Source organism: Rattus norvegicus, chromosome 1, assembly GCF_021556685.1.
Source record: "Rattus norvegicus strain SHRSP/BbbUtx chromosome 1, alternate assembly SHRSP_T2T, whole genome shotgun sequence".
Lineage (NCBI taxonomy): Eukaryota > Metazoa > Chordata > Mammalia > Rodentia > Muridae > Rattus > Rattus norvegicus.
The window spans coordinates 130,435,001-130,456,405 of record NC_141534.1 but is presented as its reverse complement, the minus strand read 5'-3'; the positions used below and the strand labels follow the sequence as shown (position 1 = coordinate 130,456,405).

Below are 21,405 nucleotides of genomic sequence, written 5' to 3'. Positions count from 1 at the left end.
TGAAGCTGGGGCGGGAGGATGTGTGTTTATAATGGTTTTGAAAAACTGTCAAAATCATGAGGGGTTACAGATAGAGAAAGGGGAGGAAGACAAAGGCATCTGGCTGGGAGACATGGTGGCTAGACCCTGGAGTTCAGTTTTAGATATAAAGTCTAAAGGGCCTTGAAGGGGTCCACACAGAAGACATCAAGCTAGCTAGAGACAATATCAATGTGCTGGTTACTAAAGCCATAGTTGCCAGTGACCTTCTGTAGAAAGGAACACAGATCAAAGGGAGGAAGAGGCATTAGAACCAGCCTGTGGAAGATGCTGTCCCAGCACGGAACAAGGGCAGCAGTTGAGCACCCTGGGCATTGAGAGTTGGTCACTGTAAACTTACAGCTACAAGTGCACCAAAGAGAAGCTTCCTCCTAGTGACAGGGAGGCTCCTGCTGACTTTAGCAGACATTGCCAAATTTGTATGTGCAGACCCATTAAAACCATTTTCTAAGCTACTCTGACTTCATAGACCTAAACAAGACACATAAAATTGAAAGAAGCTTAATTTATCCTGAAGTTTCTAAAATGGAAGTCACTGGACTTTCAATGTTGAAGATAAGAGTTTTATCAAACAAAGATAATTTTACTATATTCACTGTTTTCAAAATGATAATCATTGTATATAATATTTGGTGATGCAACTATTTCCACTTAGTAAGAGGCTCACTGCTTTAGTTACATGGACCAACACCCTTCCCAGTTACCTCTGGTCGATCTTCCTCTGCTGCAGCACATCTTTGATGAGAGCCATTCGCACAAGAGCACTGCCGTTGGAATGGCTCCAGCACCAGCACTAGGAGACAAGCAGAATCCTCACTTAACTGGATAGAAACTGTGGACATTAACATCAATGACATCCAACAGAAGTCACTTACTGGCATTCTTCTTCCAACAAAAGAAGGAGAAAAGATCTTCAGGTCTTGGTCTGCTAGTGAACTTGGCACGACAAAGTATTCTGGAAGGCTAGAAGGGAGAGAAACAGGTCGTACCTGAGCCCTGTGCTCATCTAAGTTCACTCTGAACCTCAACTAAGAAAATGCACCACCAGATTGGCCTGCAGGCACACTGTGGGGCATTTTCTTGACTGATGATTGATATGGGAGGACACAGCTCACTGTGGTCAGTACCAGTCCTGGAATGGTCATCCTGGGTGCTATAAGAAAGGCTGAGCAAACATGAGGAGCAAGCCAGCAGCCACATCCATCTATGGCTTTGGCCTCCATTTCTGCCACCTGGGTTCTGCTCTGATGAGTTCCTGTCCTGACTTCCTTTCCCAGGTACTTATAGTCATGGTGTTTAATCACAGCAAGAGTAACCCTAATAAGATACTGCCCATCGCCGATTACAAGATAATAAAAATGGGATTCATATACACAGTAGGATTTCATTCTGTAGCAGGGAAAATGAAATCATGACATTTGCAGAAAAATGGATGGAGCTGGAAATCATTTCGTCAAGTGATATAAGCCAAACATAAAAAGACAAATACTACACTTTTTATGTCAAATCTAGATGTAAATTTATGTTTGCCAAGGTCAGGAAACTAGGAAGAGGAACATGAGGGGAATGGACATGTTAAGGGAGTGGGGAAGAGGGAAAGGTAATGGAACACATACAACACGAAAGCAGAGGTGCGGAAGGAAACCATCAAGATGGGGACAGAAGGACCTGGAGAGGAATGTGGCGGCTGAGGATGAATCAGAACAAAATACAGTGGCACATATGTAAGAAAATGACATTATGAAACCCATTATTTTTAAACTAAAAACTTAATTTCAAGATCTGGGAGACAAGTCAGGCAGCAAAGCTACTGAACTGAAGCTCAAGAACCTGAGTCTGAGCCCCAGAGCCAGGCTGGCATAGGGGCACCTACTTATGATCCCAGGGCTGGGGAGCCAGAGGCAGGTGGGTTCCGGAGCTCACTGGCCAGGCAGTCTCGCCAACCAACCAAGACACCCCATCTCAAAATAAATGGTGTACAAAGTCTGAGGAATGGTACTGGAAGTTGCTGGCCTCCACGTGGACGCATACACCCCACAACAACTGACTTTTTTAAAAGGGAGAGAAAGTCCCGTACTTGAGACACAGTGATATGTTCTATGGCCCTCATCCAGAACGAATCACATTTATCTCCACTTAATGTGCACCCCACTTAGTTGGATGGCACCGAGTTAGTCCCTCTAAGGAGGCACTGATTATCCTGTCCATCTCCGTGTATGTGTGTGATGTGCACGGTACCCATAAAATTAAATTTTGACCATGAGCAAAATACAGAACAATTTAAAGTATTTCCTAGAATGATTATCAAACACACACACTGTCTAGGAAGCATCTTCCTGTGTAAATCCACATCTTGATAGGCTGTGGGGAGAAAAGATGACAGGCAAACAAAACCAAAGCCCTGTGTGGTGGTTTGAACAAGAATGGCCCCCACAAACCCATATGTGAATGTTTAGTCATCAGGGAGTGACACTATTTGAAAAGGATTAGGAGGTGTGGCTTTGTTGGAGAAAGTCTGTCACAGGGGCGTGGGCTTTGAGGTTTCAAAAGCCCACACTACGACCAGTGCTGCTCTCTCTACATCAGATCAGGATGTAGCTCTCAGCTATTGTCCTGTGCCTGCCTACATGCTGCCATGGTCCCCACTGTGATGATAAACTGAACCTCTGGAACTGTAAGCCAGCCCCAATTAAATGCTTTCTCTTGCAGTGAGAGTTGGCTTGGTCATGGTGGCTCGTCACAGCAATGGAATAAGACAGCTCGTGAATCTACAAAGAAGCTCACAGCCCTCGTGTCTTCCTCTTCTGCCCTCTTCACCCAGATACTCACCAGACCACAGTTACTTGTGGGAAAGCTCACTGCCCTTTGAAACACACTCCCCTTTTCTTTCCTCCACACAGCCCAGCAGGCGGACAGAGGCAGGCCTAGCCAGCCAGGCTGTGCCTGCCATGTGCTTCTCAGGACATACAATGGCACATGCAGGAAGAGTGAAAGGCGAAATCCAAAGGAAAGAAAACATGATCCAAAGTACCCTTCCCAGACACGTATACTGAGGAAGTCCCTGGACAGTACTCACCAGTAACATGGCAGCACGATTTCAACCCCAAGAAAGCTGATCATAAACCTATGAAGACTTCAGTGGTCTCAAGGCATTCTCAAAAATTAGTACTAAATTATGTTAACCAAAGAAATAAAAATTCCTAGTCACTTTTAAGAAATTCTAGGCCACCAGCTCACTATTCTAAACTGATTTATCTTGTTTTTTTATTTGAACTATAGTTCATGATACTTGGAGCTGAAGGAGTAAAGTATGACAGAAAGTAGACAGATGGCAGACTTAGGATATAACTAGCAGTAACCATTCATGAGATAACAGACTTAGGCAAACATCCTTCACGGTATGGAAACTACTTGTGTCACTGAAACCATATAAAAAATGGAAATTTACACGAGACAGATTAAACAAACAGATGACCCCTACACTAGACAGATTAAACAGACAGATGACTCTTGAGGTCTGTCAGTCAGTCAGCACCTAAGTAAACACACCGAGACACAGTGACTAAGGGGGGAGACATACAGCAGGCTAGAGACTGGATGGGATGCCCAGAGGACAGAGCACCACATGATGAATTCTTGCAAAAGCACTTAGGCTTGATCCAACTCCTCCTCAAGATGCAGAAGAACATGTTAAAGGACACCACAGAAATAAAATCTGTCAGACCAGAATGTGGGAAACTCCACAGAACAACAATGTAAGTATAATAGAGGTGAGACAAGGATATTGTATGGTAAAATAGGACACATCACTCAAACTCATAGTAAAGCCTTCTTTACAACTTTAAAAGACAGTTGTAAGTAAACTGCAAACACTAACTACTGACACTAATGAAGAGCTGCTGTCGATATTTTTTTAAGTTGCTATGGATGGTGTGCTTATATTAAAAAGGGCTTAACTTTAATTATTTTTATTTTAAACCTTATTTGAAATAGGTATTAACCAAAACTGGCAAGTTTATCAATGGAAGTAGAGTTGGATTATTCTTCACAGAAGTCTTTTCTAGGTGTGTGTGTGTGTGTGTGTGTGTGTGTGTGTGATGCGTGTGTTAAAATAAGACTTACCAAGTAGATATCATGTAACCTTCATTGATAGAACAAACTCTCCACCCAGAAGCGCCTGTCCTCTTGGTCTCTCTGTCCCAATCTGAGTAAGTTTCGAACAGCGGCGTCCTCTGGCTGCTGGGACTGCCAGCTCCACTCCATACTCCTCCACCTCCTGAGGATACTCCATTAACTTTGTTGGCTGTGGAAAGGCAGTATTATTACTTTGTTGAACTAGTCCCTTCTCGCCCAGTGTTTGCTTGCTGTCTCCAATCACATGTATACCCTTAGGTGTGGCCTTCTGCATCACAAATTCACTTGGTCTTTGTCCACGTTTTACCTCCTGTTCTTCTACTGGCTCTGTCTCCTGCACGCTTGTTTTGAAGCCTTTCCTCCCATCCCACTTGCTGCTGAGGCTGCTGTGCCACACACTGTTCATTCCTCTACTAGGCACTTCCTTCCACATGAGCAGTGCCTGCTGCCCATGTTTGTCTCCACCGACCGCCCTTACTTTTCAGTTATCTCCCATTCCTACCCATCTATGGAACTAATTTCTGAACCTTGATAGTCTCACTGCTCCAAAATGAGGGGTAAACCTGCCATCTGCTTACTTTCTCCACTAGGGAGTCAGGGTTCGCTGATTCACCCAACCGTTTTCAAGTTTTCAAAATATCTTATTTTTCTAGCATCATTTCATCTGCTCACTAAATGATTCTTGGCTCTGTATGATTATTCAACCTGAGAGGCTGACAGAGCTGCTTGTGCACCACTAGAAGCTACGGCTTTGTCCCACAGGATGTGTCAAGAGGAAAGGTCTAGACTTCACTTCTTAGCAAAACATGTGTCCAAAGGCAGGAACATATCTACAACCTGGAGCACCTGAAAAACAGCAGGAGAGGAGCAGTGCCAACCAGCCTGCTATGCCTTGGGTGATGGCATGGCCCCTCTTGGCCCAGTGTCTTACTGCCACAGGTGTAAGTGGCAGCTCCTAAGCTGACAGTCCTCACTAGATGTGTACTACACAGCACTCAATGGTGTTTTCCCACAAAATAAAGCTTCTGTGATATTGGTGTCTCACCCTGACCTTCCTTTTTCAAAAGAAACCTAAACGGCTTCTGTGGAACATAGAGACCCATCACATAGCTGTAGTTTACCACTGTTTACAGCTTTCTTTCCTGTAGCCATGCAGATGCCTAATTACCACAGGAAAATGCTATGCCTCATTCTCAGTGACTAATTAGTAACTCTTGGTAGGAGACAGACATTTCTGAAGAACTTATGATAAACTAAGTCCCGAGAGCAGAAAGGTAAACGTTCTGCTATTATTCTGAAAGCAGCAGCAAGACAGTAGGGGGTGGAAACAGAACTTATAAGCACTGAGTACCTCTGTGCAATAAAGATGCAGAAAGGATGACCAAGAAAGCTGTCCTGCCTTGTCAGCATCTGAACAGAATCCTGAGGGAAACAGCAAGAGTGGCCAGGTAAGGAGGAGGTGGACATGACAAGCGAGACTGGGACAGTGATAGGGCTTCTGGAAATCCACATAATTAGAGCAGGAAAGCCAGACATGGTGGAAGAGTAGCTATAGATTCTATGAGGCCTAGATTTTAGATCTGTGCTACCTGAGAATGGAGTCATTCACCAGTCACAGTGTCCATTTAAATTTAAACAAAAGTGAAAATGAAATAAAAACTAATGCTAATCATCGCCACGCGGAGCTGGTGGGTACCCTACAGGGCCCTGTAGAAGAAGGGACACTTCCACCACCTGACTGCACGAGTCTAGAGCACCAGGGTCTGGTGTGCTGTTAGGAAGCCTGGCTCTTACCCCTCCATGGCTCCCTTTTTGAGCTGGTGAGTCTGACCTCAAGGATGTGGCAAAGCCGATAATGCTAACCAGCCTGCATCCTCGCACTCCACCCCACGGCAGCACTTTCTGTATGGAACACACATATCGCAGAGAGACTGTGCTGGCTGACTCACAGGCTTTTCAGGTGTCTAATCTAGTATTCTAGAGAACTAAGCAACTTATATTACTAAATGTAAAGGGGAAATCCATATGCCAGTTCAGTAAGTACAGAAAATCTTTTGTTAGGGTCCATTTTTTTAAAAGATGTCTTTTCCATCTTGATAAGGAGTTAACAAGTTTAGCCAGAACCTGCAGCAAACAGCATTAATGTTAAAACCAAGGACAGAGGTGGTGCTGACCTTCCAGCTCTGCTGTTTCTTAGCACTGTAGCACAGACTTTGGCCACTTACCAGGGCAGCCACCACAAACCAAAACAGAGATATAGGCACACTCATCTGGGATAGGGTGGGGGAGAACTTCAGCAGCAAATCTCCAGCTGAGCTCTTGTTTAGCTTTCTGAACTCCTGAGACCACACTGAAGATGCTCTATGGTTTATGAGGTTAGTTCTTTAGGTCTATTTATGAGTATACAGGCTGTTGTGTACATAAAGTGACAGCTCTTTGGGATCCTATGTGTCTGTGCTATCTTGCAGGTTTCCCAACAGCTGGAACTGCACTGTCATTAGCTCTGAGTCTCCTCTGGGGAGAGTTCATTGTGCAGTGGGTGATAATAATAGGGTGGCACAGACTGCAGATTCTACTGCTTCCTAAAAAGCCCAATGGGCCTGCTCTGTCCATGTGATCACAGCAGCAAGCTGGTCCAAGAGAGTCATTTTAGACCTGGAGTTCCTGATGGCTACCTGAGTGAGGTTTTACAACACAGCTCTTCAACAGACTAAATGAACCTAGGCACTAGGCATTCTTGATGCTGGCATTTTCTACGGTATTTTAGAAATCTAGCCTAGAATGATGACATTATTTTAGAGCTTGTATGTAATTGACCCCACTGGCACTCAGTCTCACCTTATGTAACAAGAATGATAGTAAAAACGAAGAGTATATGAAAAGAAAGCCTACCAGTGTGATGGACAGTGGGAATTAGAAGTCACAAAGAAGAGAGAAGGTAACTCAGAATACTGAGGCTGTTCTTAGCGGAAGGCTCTGACCCTGAGAGCCTGTGAGGCAGCCAACCTGGCTCTGTTTCTAGAGGCTCCTCCAGTGAGTCTGCTGCTTTGGCAGCTAGCATTCAAGAGAAAAGATTGATCACATCATCTATAGTCACATGGAGACCTCTAGTTACCAAGTAACAAACTGACAATTCCTGCACTGTTTTAAATAGTTGCATACTGCATATTTTTCAAATAAGCATTTAAAAAAATGCTAAAATGCTACTCCTAGAGGTGATAGATTTCATTACTAAAGGTGCGCACGTTTTAATGGGGCAGCTTTGGAGTGCAGGACATGCTCAGCTGTCTGTTGGAATGGAAGGGTGCTGACACGGAGGCGCACTTCACTTCAGGTCTTCAAGGCTTCTGGCCCAGAAGCAAAATTGGACATCTAGACAGCTTTGGAACAAGGGTGAATCTGCACTTCCTAGAGCACTATCTGCCTAACGACAATCTGACTGATGATGCAGAGCCCTCAGCTTCTGTGAAAATAAGAGGAGGCAGAACCGTGCTCTCCTCGCGCTAGCATGCTGCAGTGCTTGTGCACAGTAACGGCTCTGAAGCCTGGCGCTGCCCTGCCCTGTGCCTCAGGCCACTCGCTGAAGTGAGTGTATGGATGGCTACTGATCCTTTCAGAAATGGTTCTTAGTCATCTGATGCTGGACATAAAGAAAACCTCACTACCTAAGACAGTAGGAGACTCTTCTCCAGATAATTGCAGGGGACAACCTCAACTTCAGATCCTATTGATGGAAACACCTTTGTCACCTACCTGCCTGAAAAAGGGGCTTCTTTAGTCCAGCCAATGAGTCAAGGTGCCATCCAGAGGGTAACTGAGCCTCTTTCACTCACAAATTAGTGAACTGTGACTGCAGTGTATGCAAATTTCAGGCTTCTTTGATCTTAGGGATGCAGTTTATGCTTCTGTAACAGCACGGAAGGATATTAAAGCGTGTTACCCTCGGAGGAAGCTGAGTAACACTGTGGCCAGAACTGTGCTTAGGAAGGATTTGCTGAAGGAGAAGTTAGAAAGGATGAACTATTAAAAAGTACACCTGAATAATTTAAGTAATTATCAATCAGCCAGTTACAAGAAAATAAGAGGGACTAGTTTATATAAGAAAACATGAAGCACATCAAATTTTATAGACTGGAGATGTCCACAAGAAATGAAGGAGGTAGGACTCAAAAGTAACTTCGGCAGGCACCGGGTTACCAACTGCATGGCTGTACCTGGACAGCCAGCCCAAGCTGTCATGTTTTTATAAAAGTTATAACCTAGCCACCGAATCATTGCTATCAGAAAAGTAGTGTGAAGAAGTAGGCTGTTTCAAAAGAGCAGCTAGTGTGGAGCTTTCCACAGTCAGTCTTGAAAGCCTGCTTCAGTTTGTTTGTGGCACAGCCTACTTATAAAGAGCTTGGTGATTACTGCTCCGGGGCTGACTGTCAAGGACTTATGTTTGGTTTTTAGATAGGAAGTGAATTTACATAAAATATCAACTTCAAAAAATAACTGTTGTTCAAGCCTAAGCTATAATTCCTATACATATGGATAAGACAAATTAAGCCACAAATGCTGTGGTATCTGGTTTCTGTGAAGCACAAAATGAAAGCTGTTCAGAGACATTATTTCATGTGTCCCCCTAGAGTGTGACAAGTGATGAAGATGTACTTGAAGCATCTGTGTCCCAAGTGCTAACACCACGTTTCAATGCAACACCACCACAGTGAATCTGCAAAATGCCTGCATCGTAAGCTATTTAAATCACTACCATGTATTATGAGGTAAGAGATACAAAAGTTCAGTACAATTAATAATCTATAAACCCCAGACCAGTGGTTCTTAACCTTCCTAATACTGTGACCCATTAATACAATTCCTCATGTTGTGGTGACCCCAAACCATAAAACTATTTTCATTGCCACTTCATAACTGAAATTCACTACTGTTATGAATATAAATAATTTTGGAGGTAGAAGTTTGCCACTGGGGTTGCAGACCACAGGTTGAGAACCATTGATCTAGGCCATGTTGGGGTAAAAAGACCTTTGATTAATTTTCTTTCTTGAACACTGGTGGAATGTGTGCTTCAGGCAGCTGTCACTGTGCAGTCACTAACCTACCAGGGGACTAACAGGAGATGCCGCATCTCTAGGAATTATATTATTTAGAAATACTATTTAAAAATGTAATTACATGACTCAATCTAATTTTCTTGATAATGTCATGGCTAACACAGATATGTGGAGAAAACCATTTCGTTGCCTCAGAAGTGCCCAGTTACCTCAGAAGTGCCCAGTTACCCCAGAAGTGCCCAGTTACCTCAGAATGCATCTAGTTTTTGCTCATCTTCCTTCCATTGGTCTTACTCAGAACAGAAAGTCAGAATTTTGGAAATCTTAACATTCTCTAAAAGGGTTTAACTATTTTAGCTTTTTTATAAAAAATCATATTTGCCAGAAATTGTGTGGTTTTCAACTATCTTTGGGTTTTCTGCCAGTTTTAAAATTCAAGCTATGGAATAAAAATAGCAGAAATATTGAGCATAAAACACAAATTGCCTTCAGGTAAAATAGGTGCTTCCACTCCTGCAAACTGGTGCTCACGCTGCCTGATCATTCCTCAACAAACACTGAGAACGGCTCTTTTATGCACTGCGTTTATTTCTCAGCAGCTACAATGTAATAAATCTACACTCACGAAAACACTAACAAATACAGGAATAAAATGGACACATGTAAAGTTAATCACAATACTTAGTATTTTCATATTTACCTGAATTGTGGTATTTTTTCCCAACATATTCAAATGCAAAGAGTAGCTGCAGGTCTGTTGGCTGGGAATAATGAGCTATTGCAAGGCATACCTAGGAAAAATTCTACATTTAGAATTTGAATTTAACAAACTTACTTAAAGTACAATAAGGCCTTGGTCACTGGGAGAGTCATCCAGGGGCAGTAATGACAGATACTATTTACATGCTTTTCTGTTGACCTAGAATATGAATGAGCTACTTAAGCCAAGTATCTCGTTCATTGTTCTGTCCCCTAGACAATCTTTAACTGGTATGTGGTAAGCATTCAGTATTTGCTGAGCTCCATTTTAAGTGGAATAACTTTACCCAGTAACTAAAACTTGAAGGCTAAAGAAGCATTCTCCAAACTGACAGCAACATCACATCCACTCGACAACAACAAATCCCAAGTGGACTGTAAAACCTAAAGCTAGCAACATCTAAACCTACAGAGATAAAAGACCGGCTGTCAGAGAAGCACAGTGACAAAGCGTTCAAGTGGAAGGGATTGAGACTGGAAAAGCATGGCCTAGCAACCAGCACACCACGGTGTAAGTCATAGCTCTAGTAAGCACTTGCTAGGACTTGTGTGAACGCTCTCCTTTCGCAGAGCCTTGCTCTCCTAGTCTCTGAAATGATGGAAACACCTGTGCGGTTTTAAGGACTAACAACTGAGCGTGCCTTGCCTCAAGAAGTGCTATTATTCTTGAAAACTACTGGATAGAATGAAAGACAGTACCCCACGCTTAAAAGCCATGAATGAGACTAAGAAAGAAGCCATTCCCACGTGAATAAAGAGGGAAAAGAAGTTTGAGACATGTGCAGAGCAAGAAGGGTAGATGGCCTTTCTTAAAGTGGTTGTTTCTGACTTAGATGTGAAGCACTAGACTAGAATGATATACTTTTGACAATGAGCAAGCAAGGAAAGTTAGCTGTTAGCTCCTTTCTTATTAATGGTGTCTGGAATGAGTTGGTGCAAATTCTATTAACCATTTTTTTCTGTCAGCTTGTTGCTTAAACTGTATTTTAAAGCATCTTCCAGATAATAACATTTCCTGTAATAAAAAATTAAATCATATAACCAAGGAGACAGAATTTATCATTAGATTTTTTTTTTTTTCTGGAGCTGGGGACCGAACCCAGGGCCTTGCGCTCGCTAGGCGAGCGCTCTACCGCTGAGCTAAATCCCCAACCCCTTTCTCATTAGATTTTTAACTAAAGGAAAAGCTCCCTAAAACATTTCCTGCCTTGATTTCTTAGTAGCTAACCACAGAGCATCCTGTAAGGACCCACTTAGAATTTTATAAGACTACCTACTACCTATTTTCATTCCTCTTTGCAATCCTATTCTGTCCATCGACCTGTGTTGTGTCATGTTAGCTGTCATTAACTAGGAGATGAGACTCTAGACATGCCCTGATGGCTAACAGATGTGGGAAGGTCCATCCTAACTGTGGCAGAGTCACTCCCTAGGCAGGGGTCCTGGAACTGTGCAGGTGCAGAAGCAGGCTTCTCTGCTCTTGTTACTATGGTAGGATGTCACCTGATGCTTGCTTCCAGCTCCTGATAACTTGACTTTCCTGCCATGACAGACTGACCCAGAACTGTGAGCCAAATAATCCCTTTCCCCCTTAAGTTGCTTTGGTCACAGGAGTTTATCTCAGCAACAGGAGGAGAAACTAAGACAGTCCTCCTTGAAGGACTTCTAGCAGCAAAACTTCTGCATCTATGCCCATGACAGAGTCTGCCTCCCTTCCCAGTCCTCTGGGCACCCAGTTTCATATACAAACCTACTGCACTTCTCACTATGAAGCTTTCGTGATGGCTCTATTTACCAGCCAGGTGTATCTTATGGTGCCTCTATAGACTTCTCTGAATTCTAGAAATTTATATTTAAGTATTGTCTTCTAAAATGTGTTTTTGGCTAATTATTTGGCTATCTTAGCAATTTGCTCAGTAAACTTGGTTTCTATGTATTTGCATAGCTGTCTTCACAAGAAAACTTCAAGGTTCCCTTAGTCACCTATGGTCAGTGTGCATCATTCTGTCCGCTCCTCTGTATGCTCATTGCTCCTCTCAGCTGGTCATACTTATAAACAGCCATGTCTAGTAAATATGATTCTTACCATACTTTCCTGGTTGGAGCCCAAGAAGCCAAAACTTGTGCATGCTGTAGCATCACCTGTGACTTTCTAGACAGGCACTGTGTCTAGTGATGACAACACTGAACATGACAGTAGACAGATCAGTGACTGGGATAGCCATGAAGGGGTCACCCTCCCACCACTAACTAGTCTCCTGTTTGTTCTAAAAAAAATTAGAAAGCTGCATATGCCCAATACACAGAACAAATTCACAGATCACTAATGGTGGAACAAATGTTTATGAAGCACAAGAGCATAAAACCTGTGTGCAAAGCAAAAGCCAGCATGGCCTGTTTCTAAGGCTCCTTTGAGTTATCCAGTGGCACACTAGCTTAGGAAGCAGGTTTGTCATGTAGCATGCACACTTAAAGACAATAAATAATATTGTGAAGTTGAAAATCGGCTCAGAGACTTCCATGACAGCTGCTTTTCTGATAAGGCCAAAGTGGGTTTGCAGTTGAGAAGCGTGATGACAAGCAGGCATAGATTACTGTCTGCCACAGGTATATGCACACTTGCCTATCTAGAGGACAGTCATGATGCAAAGAAGAGAGGACGTCAGATGTATGTCACTTGGCACTTTTCCCAACACACTGTTTAAAAGCCTATGCCTGAAGTCCTAGCTTCTACTGGTAAGGGACTCTGAAAGGCCTCATAAGATCTCATTTGCATGTAAAGTTATTCTTATATAAATATTCCCTAATTAATACTTTTTAAAGGAAAACCCCATGGTTGACTTCAATTGAAGCAGAGCACTGGAGACATCAATGTAGGAGATGATTAACCTTCAGCCCTATCACATTTGCAAACAAACTAAGCTCCCTATATTCCTGTGGCTTAGTGCCAAGGAGTGTCAGGTTTCAGGCAAAAATGACAGCCAGTCAGGTGTCCTCACACCTGCAATCCCATCAGCATTTTGAAAACTGAGACAGCATTACCACTTTAAGGCCAACCAAGGCTACAGAGTGAGACTGACTTGGGAAGCCTGGGCCAGTGGAGTAGGCTAGTTCACACAATGCTTGCTGCTCAGACATAAAGCCCAGGGTTTGATCTCCCAAACTACAGCAAGAGAGGAGGCCACTTGTCACAGAGGTGGGGAAGGGAAGACAGGCAAGCCCTTGAGTCTCACTGGCCAGCCAGCCTAGTCTGCTACTTGGCAAGCTCTAGGCCTGTGTCATAAACAAGGAGTTGGCTCCTAAGGTTGACCTTTGGCCTACACAAACAAAGAGCAATACTGACCGCTGTAGTCTTTTGTTTTGATTTTTGGTTTTAAAGAGTTCATTATGTAGCTCAGGTTGCCTTTAGATTAAGTACTTTTCTGTCTCAGCCTTCTAAATGCTGCTGTACAGGACTATGCTGGCTGGCTCTCCAACGCTGTTCCCCCTTTGCTGTTTTTGTTTGTTTGTTAATTGCATGTGTGCGTATGCGCCTGCCATGCTCACACAGACCAGAGGACAGCATGAGATCCTCTAGAGCTGGTGTTATAGAGTTAGGAGCTTGCCTCATGGTCCTCAGAGGTGAACTCAGGCACTCTGTGAGGGCAGAGGGACATTTTAACTGCTGAGCCATCTCTCCAGCCCCTCTCTTTAACTAGATGAACGAAATTAATTTGCAACTGAGAATAAAATAGAGACATTAGATATTTAACTCAATTACCATTCATCCATTTATCTATGTATTTTTAAAGTTATAAATCATTAAAGATAATCTTAGATATTTTAATTAAAAATCCCTTTTTTTATACCTCAGTTTTGAGCAAACTTATATTCAAAGGAAATGGTGGTTCAAAGCTGCTATGAGGAAAATGTCAAATTATATATCATCACACTCCTTTCTTTGAATAGACCTTCACCAAACATCATTATTTCCCATGAGAGCACAAGGATAGGAAAGATGAATAGAACTATGATATAATTGCACAAACTAACCTAATTTAGTCATGATACAATTGACAGAGCCAGTTAGACAGTCAGCCAGTATTAGAGCAACTTTTTACAAAACGTGAACCAGTGAGTCAATATTCTGAGCCTTCTCATTTCAAACAAAAAGCAGAAACACTTTCAGTGTTTCAGAAATAATCCGTGGTTCTCGTATCACAGAATGCCAGTGTGCATCTGATCCCGTTAAAAGAACTTAACAAAAGCCAAAGCATTCCCATAGGGAACTCAACGTTAAAGATTCCAGGAGGCAAATAACCTGAGCCTTCACTTCCCCAGTGACGCTCACTGCATTCTGACTTTAGAGACGGTATCGCTGCACTGCTTACCTAGCCCTGAACTCTGGCTGTGGTCAGGTAATCCTGCTTCAGCCTGTCATTGGGACAGTGCATACACACAGTCATGCCCAGGTGAAAAATGCAGGGTTCCTTGTTTTTCAGAGGTAGGATGCCAGCTTGTAACATAGGCTGACCTTGAACTGAAGAGCAACTGGCTTCATGCTACCAAGTAACTGGGACTACAGGTATATGCCATGGTGTCCGCTTCCTCTGAATTGACCCACAAACTGGCTGGCTGTCTAACTGGCTCTGTCAATTGTATCATGACTAAATTAGGTTAGTTTGTGCAACTGTATCATACTTCTATTCATCTTTCCTATCCTTGTGCTCTCATGGGAAACAATGATGTTTGGTGAGGGTCTATCCAAAGAAGAGTTTGATGATATATAATTTGACATTTTCCTTCACTTGAGATTAAAAAACAAGGGCTGGAGAGATGGCTCAGTGGTGAAAAGCACTGGCTGCTCTTGCAGAGGACCCAGGTTTGATTCCATTCACCACATGGCAGTTCACAACCATCTGTAACTCCAGTTTCAGGGTCCAACGCTCTCTTCCACCCTCTGAGGTACCAGGAACACATGTAGTACACAGACAAATATGCAGGAAAAACACTCTACACATAAAAGTAAAATTTAAAAACCTAGTAAGCTCTGATACCCACACAACTCTATATTCAGAACATGTAAACCAGATTAAATCCTCTGTCTCCACCCCCTGCTTCCCTTCTTTCCTTCATTTCTCTCATCTCTGCACAGCAGACAAGGAATCTATCTCTCCAGCCTCAGGTAAGACTTTTTTTTTTTTAACAACACTGGCAAAGGATTTTGTTAGAAGCTAGACTGAGAAAGGACATATGAAGTCCTGGACTGTTTTGGGTGGATGGATACCCTGAACTTAGAAGCGCTTCCTCGGCTTGTTCACCAGTGACTGCCCATGGATACAGTGCATCTTTCATGCTGTGACTGTCCCTTCACACTCACCCATTCCTGTCCATCTTGACTGGACTTGCTTTAGGGAAGCAAGCTACAGCCTTCCCTTCTTTCCTAGCTTGAAAATCTAGCACACTGTGAAGGAGCTATTTGCTCCCCCACCACCCCCCACGCTCCCCAGCTACACACACACACACACACACACACACACACAGAGTGCTGGATAGTTTTATGTCAATGACACAAGCTAAAGTCATCTGAGAGGACAGAGCCTCAATTAAGAAAATACTTTCATAAGATCAGCTTGTAGGAAAGCCTATAGGGTACTTTCCTAATTAGTGGTTGATGGGGGAAGGCCCAGTCCATTGTGGTTAGGGTAATCCTGGACTGGTGATCCTGTGCTCTATAAGAAACCATAACCAACAGGTACTCTAGAACAACCCAAATAATTCTAAGAGTGGGAGTGCTTTAAACTCTCTGAAAGAAAATTAGGCCATGTCTCTGGATTTCTAGGTGAAACACTCTACTTGACGTCATGAGTCCTGTGGTAATCCTACTCTCAACAAGGTACACATTGTGGTGATGGAGTTTTCATTGCTTCTAGCTTCTGTGGTCAATGAAAATGTGAGCATGTATTTAAGTTGAGAAAGTGACTTGGCTAAATATTTTACATGCAGTGTTCTACTTAATCAGTCCTAAAGTCTTTCTACATAAGAACAGGCACACTGAATGTAAAATGCCAAAGTCACAAACAGCATAATCCAACCACGGAGAAGACTCTTAAAGTTACCAAGCCATCATAATAGATGGCTATGCTGACTCTGGATAAAAACAATGCTCAGACCCACTGCTGTCACTTAGGTCATAGTACCAGCAGTCATCCAGCCATTCTTAGCAAGCTCATGCCTGCATTCCACAAATCTACCATCTCCTCATCAAAGGCTATGAAGAAGGCAGCCAGCTGCCTTGAGATATTTCTGACAGCCTTCACTGGCAACAACAGGAGTTTTCCTGCTTTCTACTGAACGTGGAAAACAGATGCACCCATGGTAAGCTAGCTTCAGTCCTCGTCAATCAGGAAGGACACTGCTGCTCTGTTCCTGCTGCAGAGGGATTTTCTTAGCTTTCTATGTCTTCTGCATCAGACTAAACAGAGGGGCAGGTGGTCTACCAGCTTCATTCTACTGGCAAAGCTAAAACAAGGAAGCAAAGAAATGGTTTCCGCTCTGGACTTTTACTCCATGAATAAATATGAAACATCCCCCAGAAATCAAGGGGAAATTCATCAATTAAAAAGTATCTGGCTTTGAGCTGCCCCTTCAGCACTTATTTCAAATTAATTCATTAAGGTTTCTTTAAAGCACTAATAACCATTAGCCCCTCCTATAGCTACCTATTTACACAATTCTTATGTAGTCTGCTTTTTACTCTGTTCACAAAATTCTCTAAACCTAAAATAAAAGCCTCACTAATTGCAATGATAGTAGATCTCCAACTTTTCAATTTTTTTTTTAAGAAAGGACTTGGCTGGTCATAAAGGAGAAAATATACTCATGTCTATATGAGTCTCTAATATTTTAACAGCTGATAAGAAGAGTACCCAGATTAAAGTAGCTATGAACTTATACAGGAAAATAGTCCCTTTAATATGTTTGACTTCAGTTTTACTTGAAGAGATAGCTAATGATAGCTCTCCCTATGAAAAAGCCTAAGCAGTTAAGAAATGCACGCAGGGCTGGGAGAGGCTTCAGCAGGTAAGGATGCTTCTAGCTTCGCTCAACTTGAGTTCTATCCTTAGGACTCACGTGGTAAAAAGAAAGCCCATCTACAGTAATTGGCCCTCTGACAGCCACATGTTCACATGTATGTATATTCACAACAAATACATGAAATGAAAAATATTTATATTAAACTATCACTGACTAAAAATGGCAAAGTATAGAATTCGATAAAGCTTAACAGCATTACCTTCTTAGCACTTTCAGGACCCGACTCATCAAAGCGAAATCTGACAATTCGGAAATCTTTACAATAAATAATTAATTCTGTTGGATTGAATTTCAGCTTCTGGTTGGGACCTAGGACTTTCTGTTTCCTCTTGTGGTCATTCACTGAAGAAGAAGTAAAGTGACAAGGTTCTTGTTAGCATTTTTAGCAGCTTCCCAGCAGAGATGAGTACTGAACCATGGCTGCTGGAGCAGACCCCATTGCTGGGCTCCTGCCTTTTCACAGCCGCCTGTGGCTCCTAGAACTTTGGGAAGCTGGCTCTAACTTTGATATTGGAGATATTTTAGAGTCTTTAGGTTGAGATAGTTAATGATTTAATTTTTAACTAAAAAGAGAACAATTTATAAACTTAAAAAACTATCTCCATTTTACAAGAATTTCTTGACTTCTAAGTTGAGTTCTTGGGACTTAAAAAGGACTATATATAAAAATACATCTTTAGAAATAAAACTCCAACTCAAATATTTGAGACTATGGCTCTTTAAGGAATACTTTTGGATTTCAATCAACTTTTAGAGACCCGTTCCATTTTATGAAATTATCTCACTATGCTTCCCAGGCTAGCCTTGAGCCTTGGAACTCAAGTGATCTTCTGCCTCAGCTTCCCAAGTAGCTAAGGCTATCCTATATGCGTAGCTATCACACACAGCTTCAACTTTTAGAGAGAGCACATGCAGAATACTACATACCTGTGACAATCTGTTCAATACAAGTCAAAGGGACATCATGCTCTCCAAGGAGAAGGTTTCTGTAATGGAATTTCTGAAATAAAAAATGATATTCATATGAATTCTTTTCTCGATGACATCAAAATGAGAATAAGAAGCCTTATGTTTAATGTGATAAGGAATTCAGTATATCATTGCCTGGGCAGCAAGGACCGTCCACAGGAAAAGGTGTCCGGTGGGTGGCACAGGTGGACGGCACAGGTCAGCTGGAAGCAGACAGAGGTATGTGCTGTGATTGTTGAGACAGGTTGTACCTGGCATCCCAGGACGGTTTTTAACTCCTCAGAACTCTTCAGCCTCAGTTGCCTGAGTGCTAGGATTATAGGTACACATCACCATACCTAGCTCCCACACTTCCAATCTAAGGAAGGAAATTAAAATATATACCACAATGCTACTACAATACCTGAGAGATGTAATTAGTTTATAGGCAAACAAGTGCAGACCTAGTTTTAGATGAATCTGTCATAAAATAATGAAAGAAGGGGGCTCGTAGGTCATTAGATTTTAAAAAGTAAAATCATATTTGACTTTTATGATACAGAGTTAGTGTGGGAAATGATTTCCTAGAACATAATGACCACTATTTAAAAAAAAAAAGATTTGTTTTGTCTTGAGATAGGATCTTGCTCCAGTTCACCTTAAAACTGATTCTCCTGCCTCAGTGTTCCAAGGACAATAGCCTTAGGAAAAGCTTTGGGGCTGGGACTGTAGGTAGAAGTCCTGGGTTTTATTCTAAGCAACACATAATATTCTGGCACAGTGGAACACATCTGTAATTCCAGGATTCAGGAGGTGGGGCAAAGGGATCAGAAGTTCAAGGTCATTCCAACTACACAGAGTGTGAAGACAGCCTGGGGTGTATGAGAGCCTGTGAGAAAGTGAGAAGGGGGCAGAGAGAAAGCAGGAAAGAAGGCTTTAGTGAGTGGGAGCTCACTGTTTTACTCCTCCTAGCAAATACTTCCTGACCATTTTCAAACTGAAACCTTAACTGTTGACAGTACAGCTCTGGTTCATCACCGGTCCTGGATTTAAGCTACTCCAAGACTAGGTTTCCCCTGCTCACTGAATGAATTCTGTGGCCAGAGATTCTTCAATGAAGCCAAAAGCAAAGGGAAAACTCACATCCACATTAGATAAGCTAGTATCCCTGCATGCCACAAATTGTTAATGCCTTAAATTTAGTCTAAATATAATTCAAGAGATTAACACATAGATGAATATACAGAAAATATTGAAGAATTAGTGAATAACTACATGAAATAAAATACATACAAAGCACTCAAAGAAATGCTTGGTTATTAGACATTTTATCAATTTTTTCACTCTTATACACTAGAAAGTAGAACTTAAATTTCTGGAAAAAAAGAGCTAATTAGTTAAAAAAAACAAGCAAACAAATAAATCAGTAAAATGTTCACCATTTATAATATCATATGCCAAATAAGTAAGTTTTTCTCATGATTAGTCAAAGAGAATATTTTTAAATGCATTTCTAAAAATGAAGAGAAAAAAACCTCCCCTATTGAAAAAGACATACCCAGTAATCCCAGAGGGTAAATAAAGCAAAGTGACTTAAAGTCGCACTAAGTTTAATGTGAGGTATAATCATGTACTTGGGAAGCAGAGGCAGGAAGATCAAGAGTTCAAAGGCAGCCTGAACCGTACAGGGAGATTCTGTAAAGTGGAGATATAGTCCAATAGCAGAGTATGTAGAAAGACCCTAGTCTAGTCTCTAAGATTACACCAAAGGATCAAACCAATGATCACAAAACCCACTCTCTCTATTCCTCAAGCAAAGGTGTGACATTCTCCTTCACTAATTTTGATTTTTAAATTATTTGTATTAGTTCTTTAAGGTTTTATGAATGTATTTTGTTCATAGTCCTCCCTCCCTCAACTCCTCCCAGATCCATCACCCCTTGCCTACCCACACAGATAAGTCTATCAACTCCACTATTTATAAAGTATGTCTCCAACATTCAGGACTTTTGATCTTTTATTTAGATGATGGTATATTCTAATTACAGTTAAAGCCCTAACATAATTAAACAGTATATAGTAAATACCTGTAATGGCATTGGGTCATCTGTAATAAAGGAAATTTTGAAGTTACTGCATATCAACTTTCCCCATAAATCATACTGGCTCGTGTCTGTTGCAATGCATTTTCTCACAAAATTGACTTCATTTACAACAATTTCTCCTAAAAAGAAAAAAAAATCACAGTAAGCCAAACAATACACGACAATCCCCAAACCCCTTTGTGACCTTGTTGGAGGCCTTCATGGCTGCTGGTGGCTGCAAGAATGACTGTGAAGAGGAGCTGTCACAGGCTGCTGGCATTGGTCGGCACTGGGGTATGTACAGAATGAGGCCCAAAAAGCTTTGGGGTCTGAGCCAACAGAACCAGTAAGGTGGCCTCAGCTGATCTGCTGTCTCTAGTTAGCTAGCCTCAAGGCATTCCTGAGACATTTGTGATGGATATCTGGGTTTATTAAGATGTGACACCACTAACACTCATGTCTTTGATCATTTTTTAAGGGATGAGAACCAGCACCCAGTTTTATCTGCTCTAAAGTACACTTCACGAGACCTTTGCGCTCAAACTGTACAGAGTAAACAATACAACTTCAAAATCCAGCTTGAGTTAAAAGGAAAGACTGGAAAAACAAATATTAGAAACCCCAGCAAGAGCTCTCACATGCCTTGGAAAGGAGTAATTTCTCAAAGGGCATTTAGGACGTGATGATCATTTTAAGATTTACAACACAATTAGACAAGGCACGTTTTAAGCTCTCAGCCTCTTTGGTCACTAGCAGAAAGCCAGGATACAATCTGCTTTGCACTTTCTCTTATCAGAAATCCGTTCTCATAGTGATGCCCAGAACCTGTTTCCTGACAATCCCCAAACACCTCATTCATGAAGAATGGAGCTTTAGTCTCAAAACAGCCCTCTCCAACAAAAATGTTAACAACAAATTGTGTTAACAATAAATTTTACTCAAAGCTCTTAAAAATTCATAAGGCTAATTTTAAGAACAGCCACTAATATTTACTTGAGGATTTAATTCATACACTCATGTCAAATTCCTGGCTCAAATCACTTGAGAAAATTTCCACCCTGAATACAAGCTTCTTTCACATGGCTTAAGCCCTGAATGCCAAGTCCTGCTCAGCTGTCTTCCTCACCCTCCCGCTGCGGCCACAATGGCCTTCTATGAACCCCTTTTGTATACCACAGTGCTTCCATCTATGGGTCTCTGAACACACTCCTGTCTTGGAAGAGTCTTTCAGACAGTGACTGTGCTAAAGAATGCCTTAAAATAAATCTCCCTGCCTAGATTAACCCTCCCAATCACAGCACTATACA

At 41.9% G+C, this 21,405-nt stretch overlaps 1 protein-coding gene across 5 annotated transcripts in view; it reads right to left on the bottom strand.

Moving 5' to 3' along the window:
• Mtmr10 (myotubularin related protein 10) overlaps nucleotides 1–21,405 on the bottom strand; it is a 51,595-nt gene that overhangs the window by 20,214 nt on the left and 9,976 nt on the right. For 3 of the 5 annotated variants that reach the window (XM_087563800.1, NM_001100846.1, XM_087563811.1), the window contains 7 exon segments: nucleotides 20,102–20,238; nucleotides 17,994–18,066; nucleotides 17,266–17,408; nucleotides 9,931–10,021; nucleotides 4,162–4,342; nucleotides 915–1,002; nucleotides 744–832 (listed from right to left, as the gene is read on the bottom strand). In XM_087563800.1, the coding sequence (XP_087419926.1) occupies nucleotides 744–832; nucleotides 915–1,002; nucleotides 4,162–4,342; nucleotides 9,931–10,021; nucleotides 17,266–17,408; nucleotides 17,994–18,066; nucleotides 20,102–20,113 (677 nt within the window). In that variant the 5' untranslated portion in view covers nucleotides 20,114–20,238. 5 annotated transcript variants of the gene reach the window in all.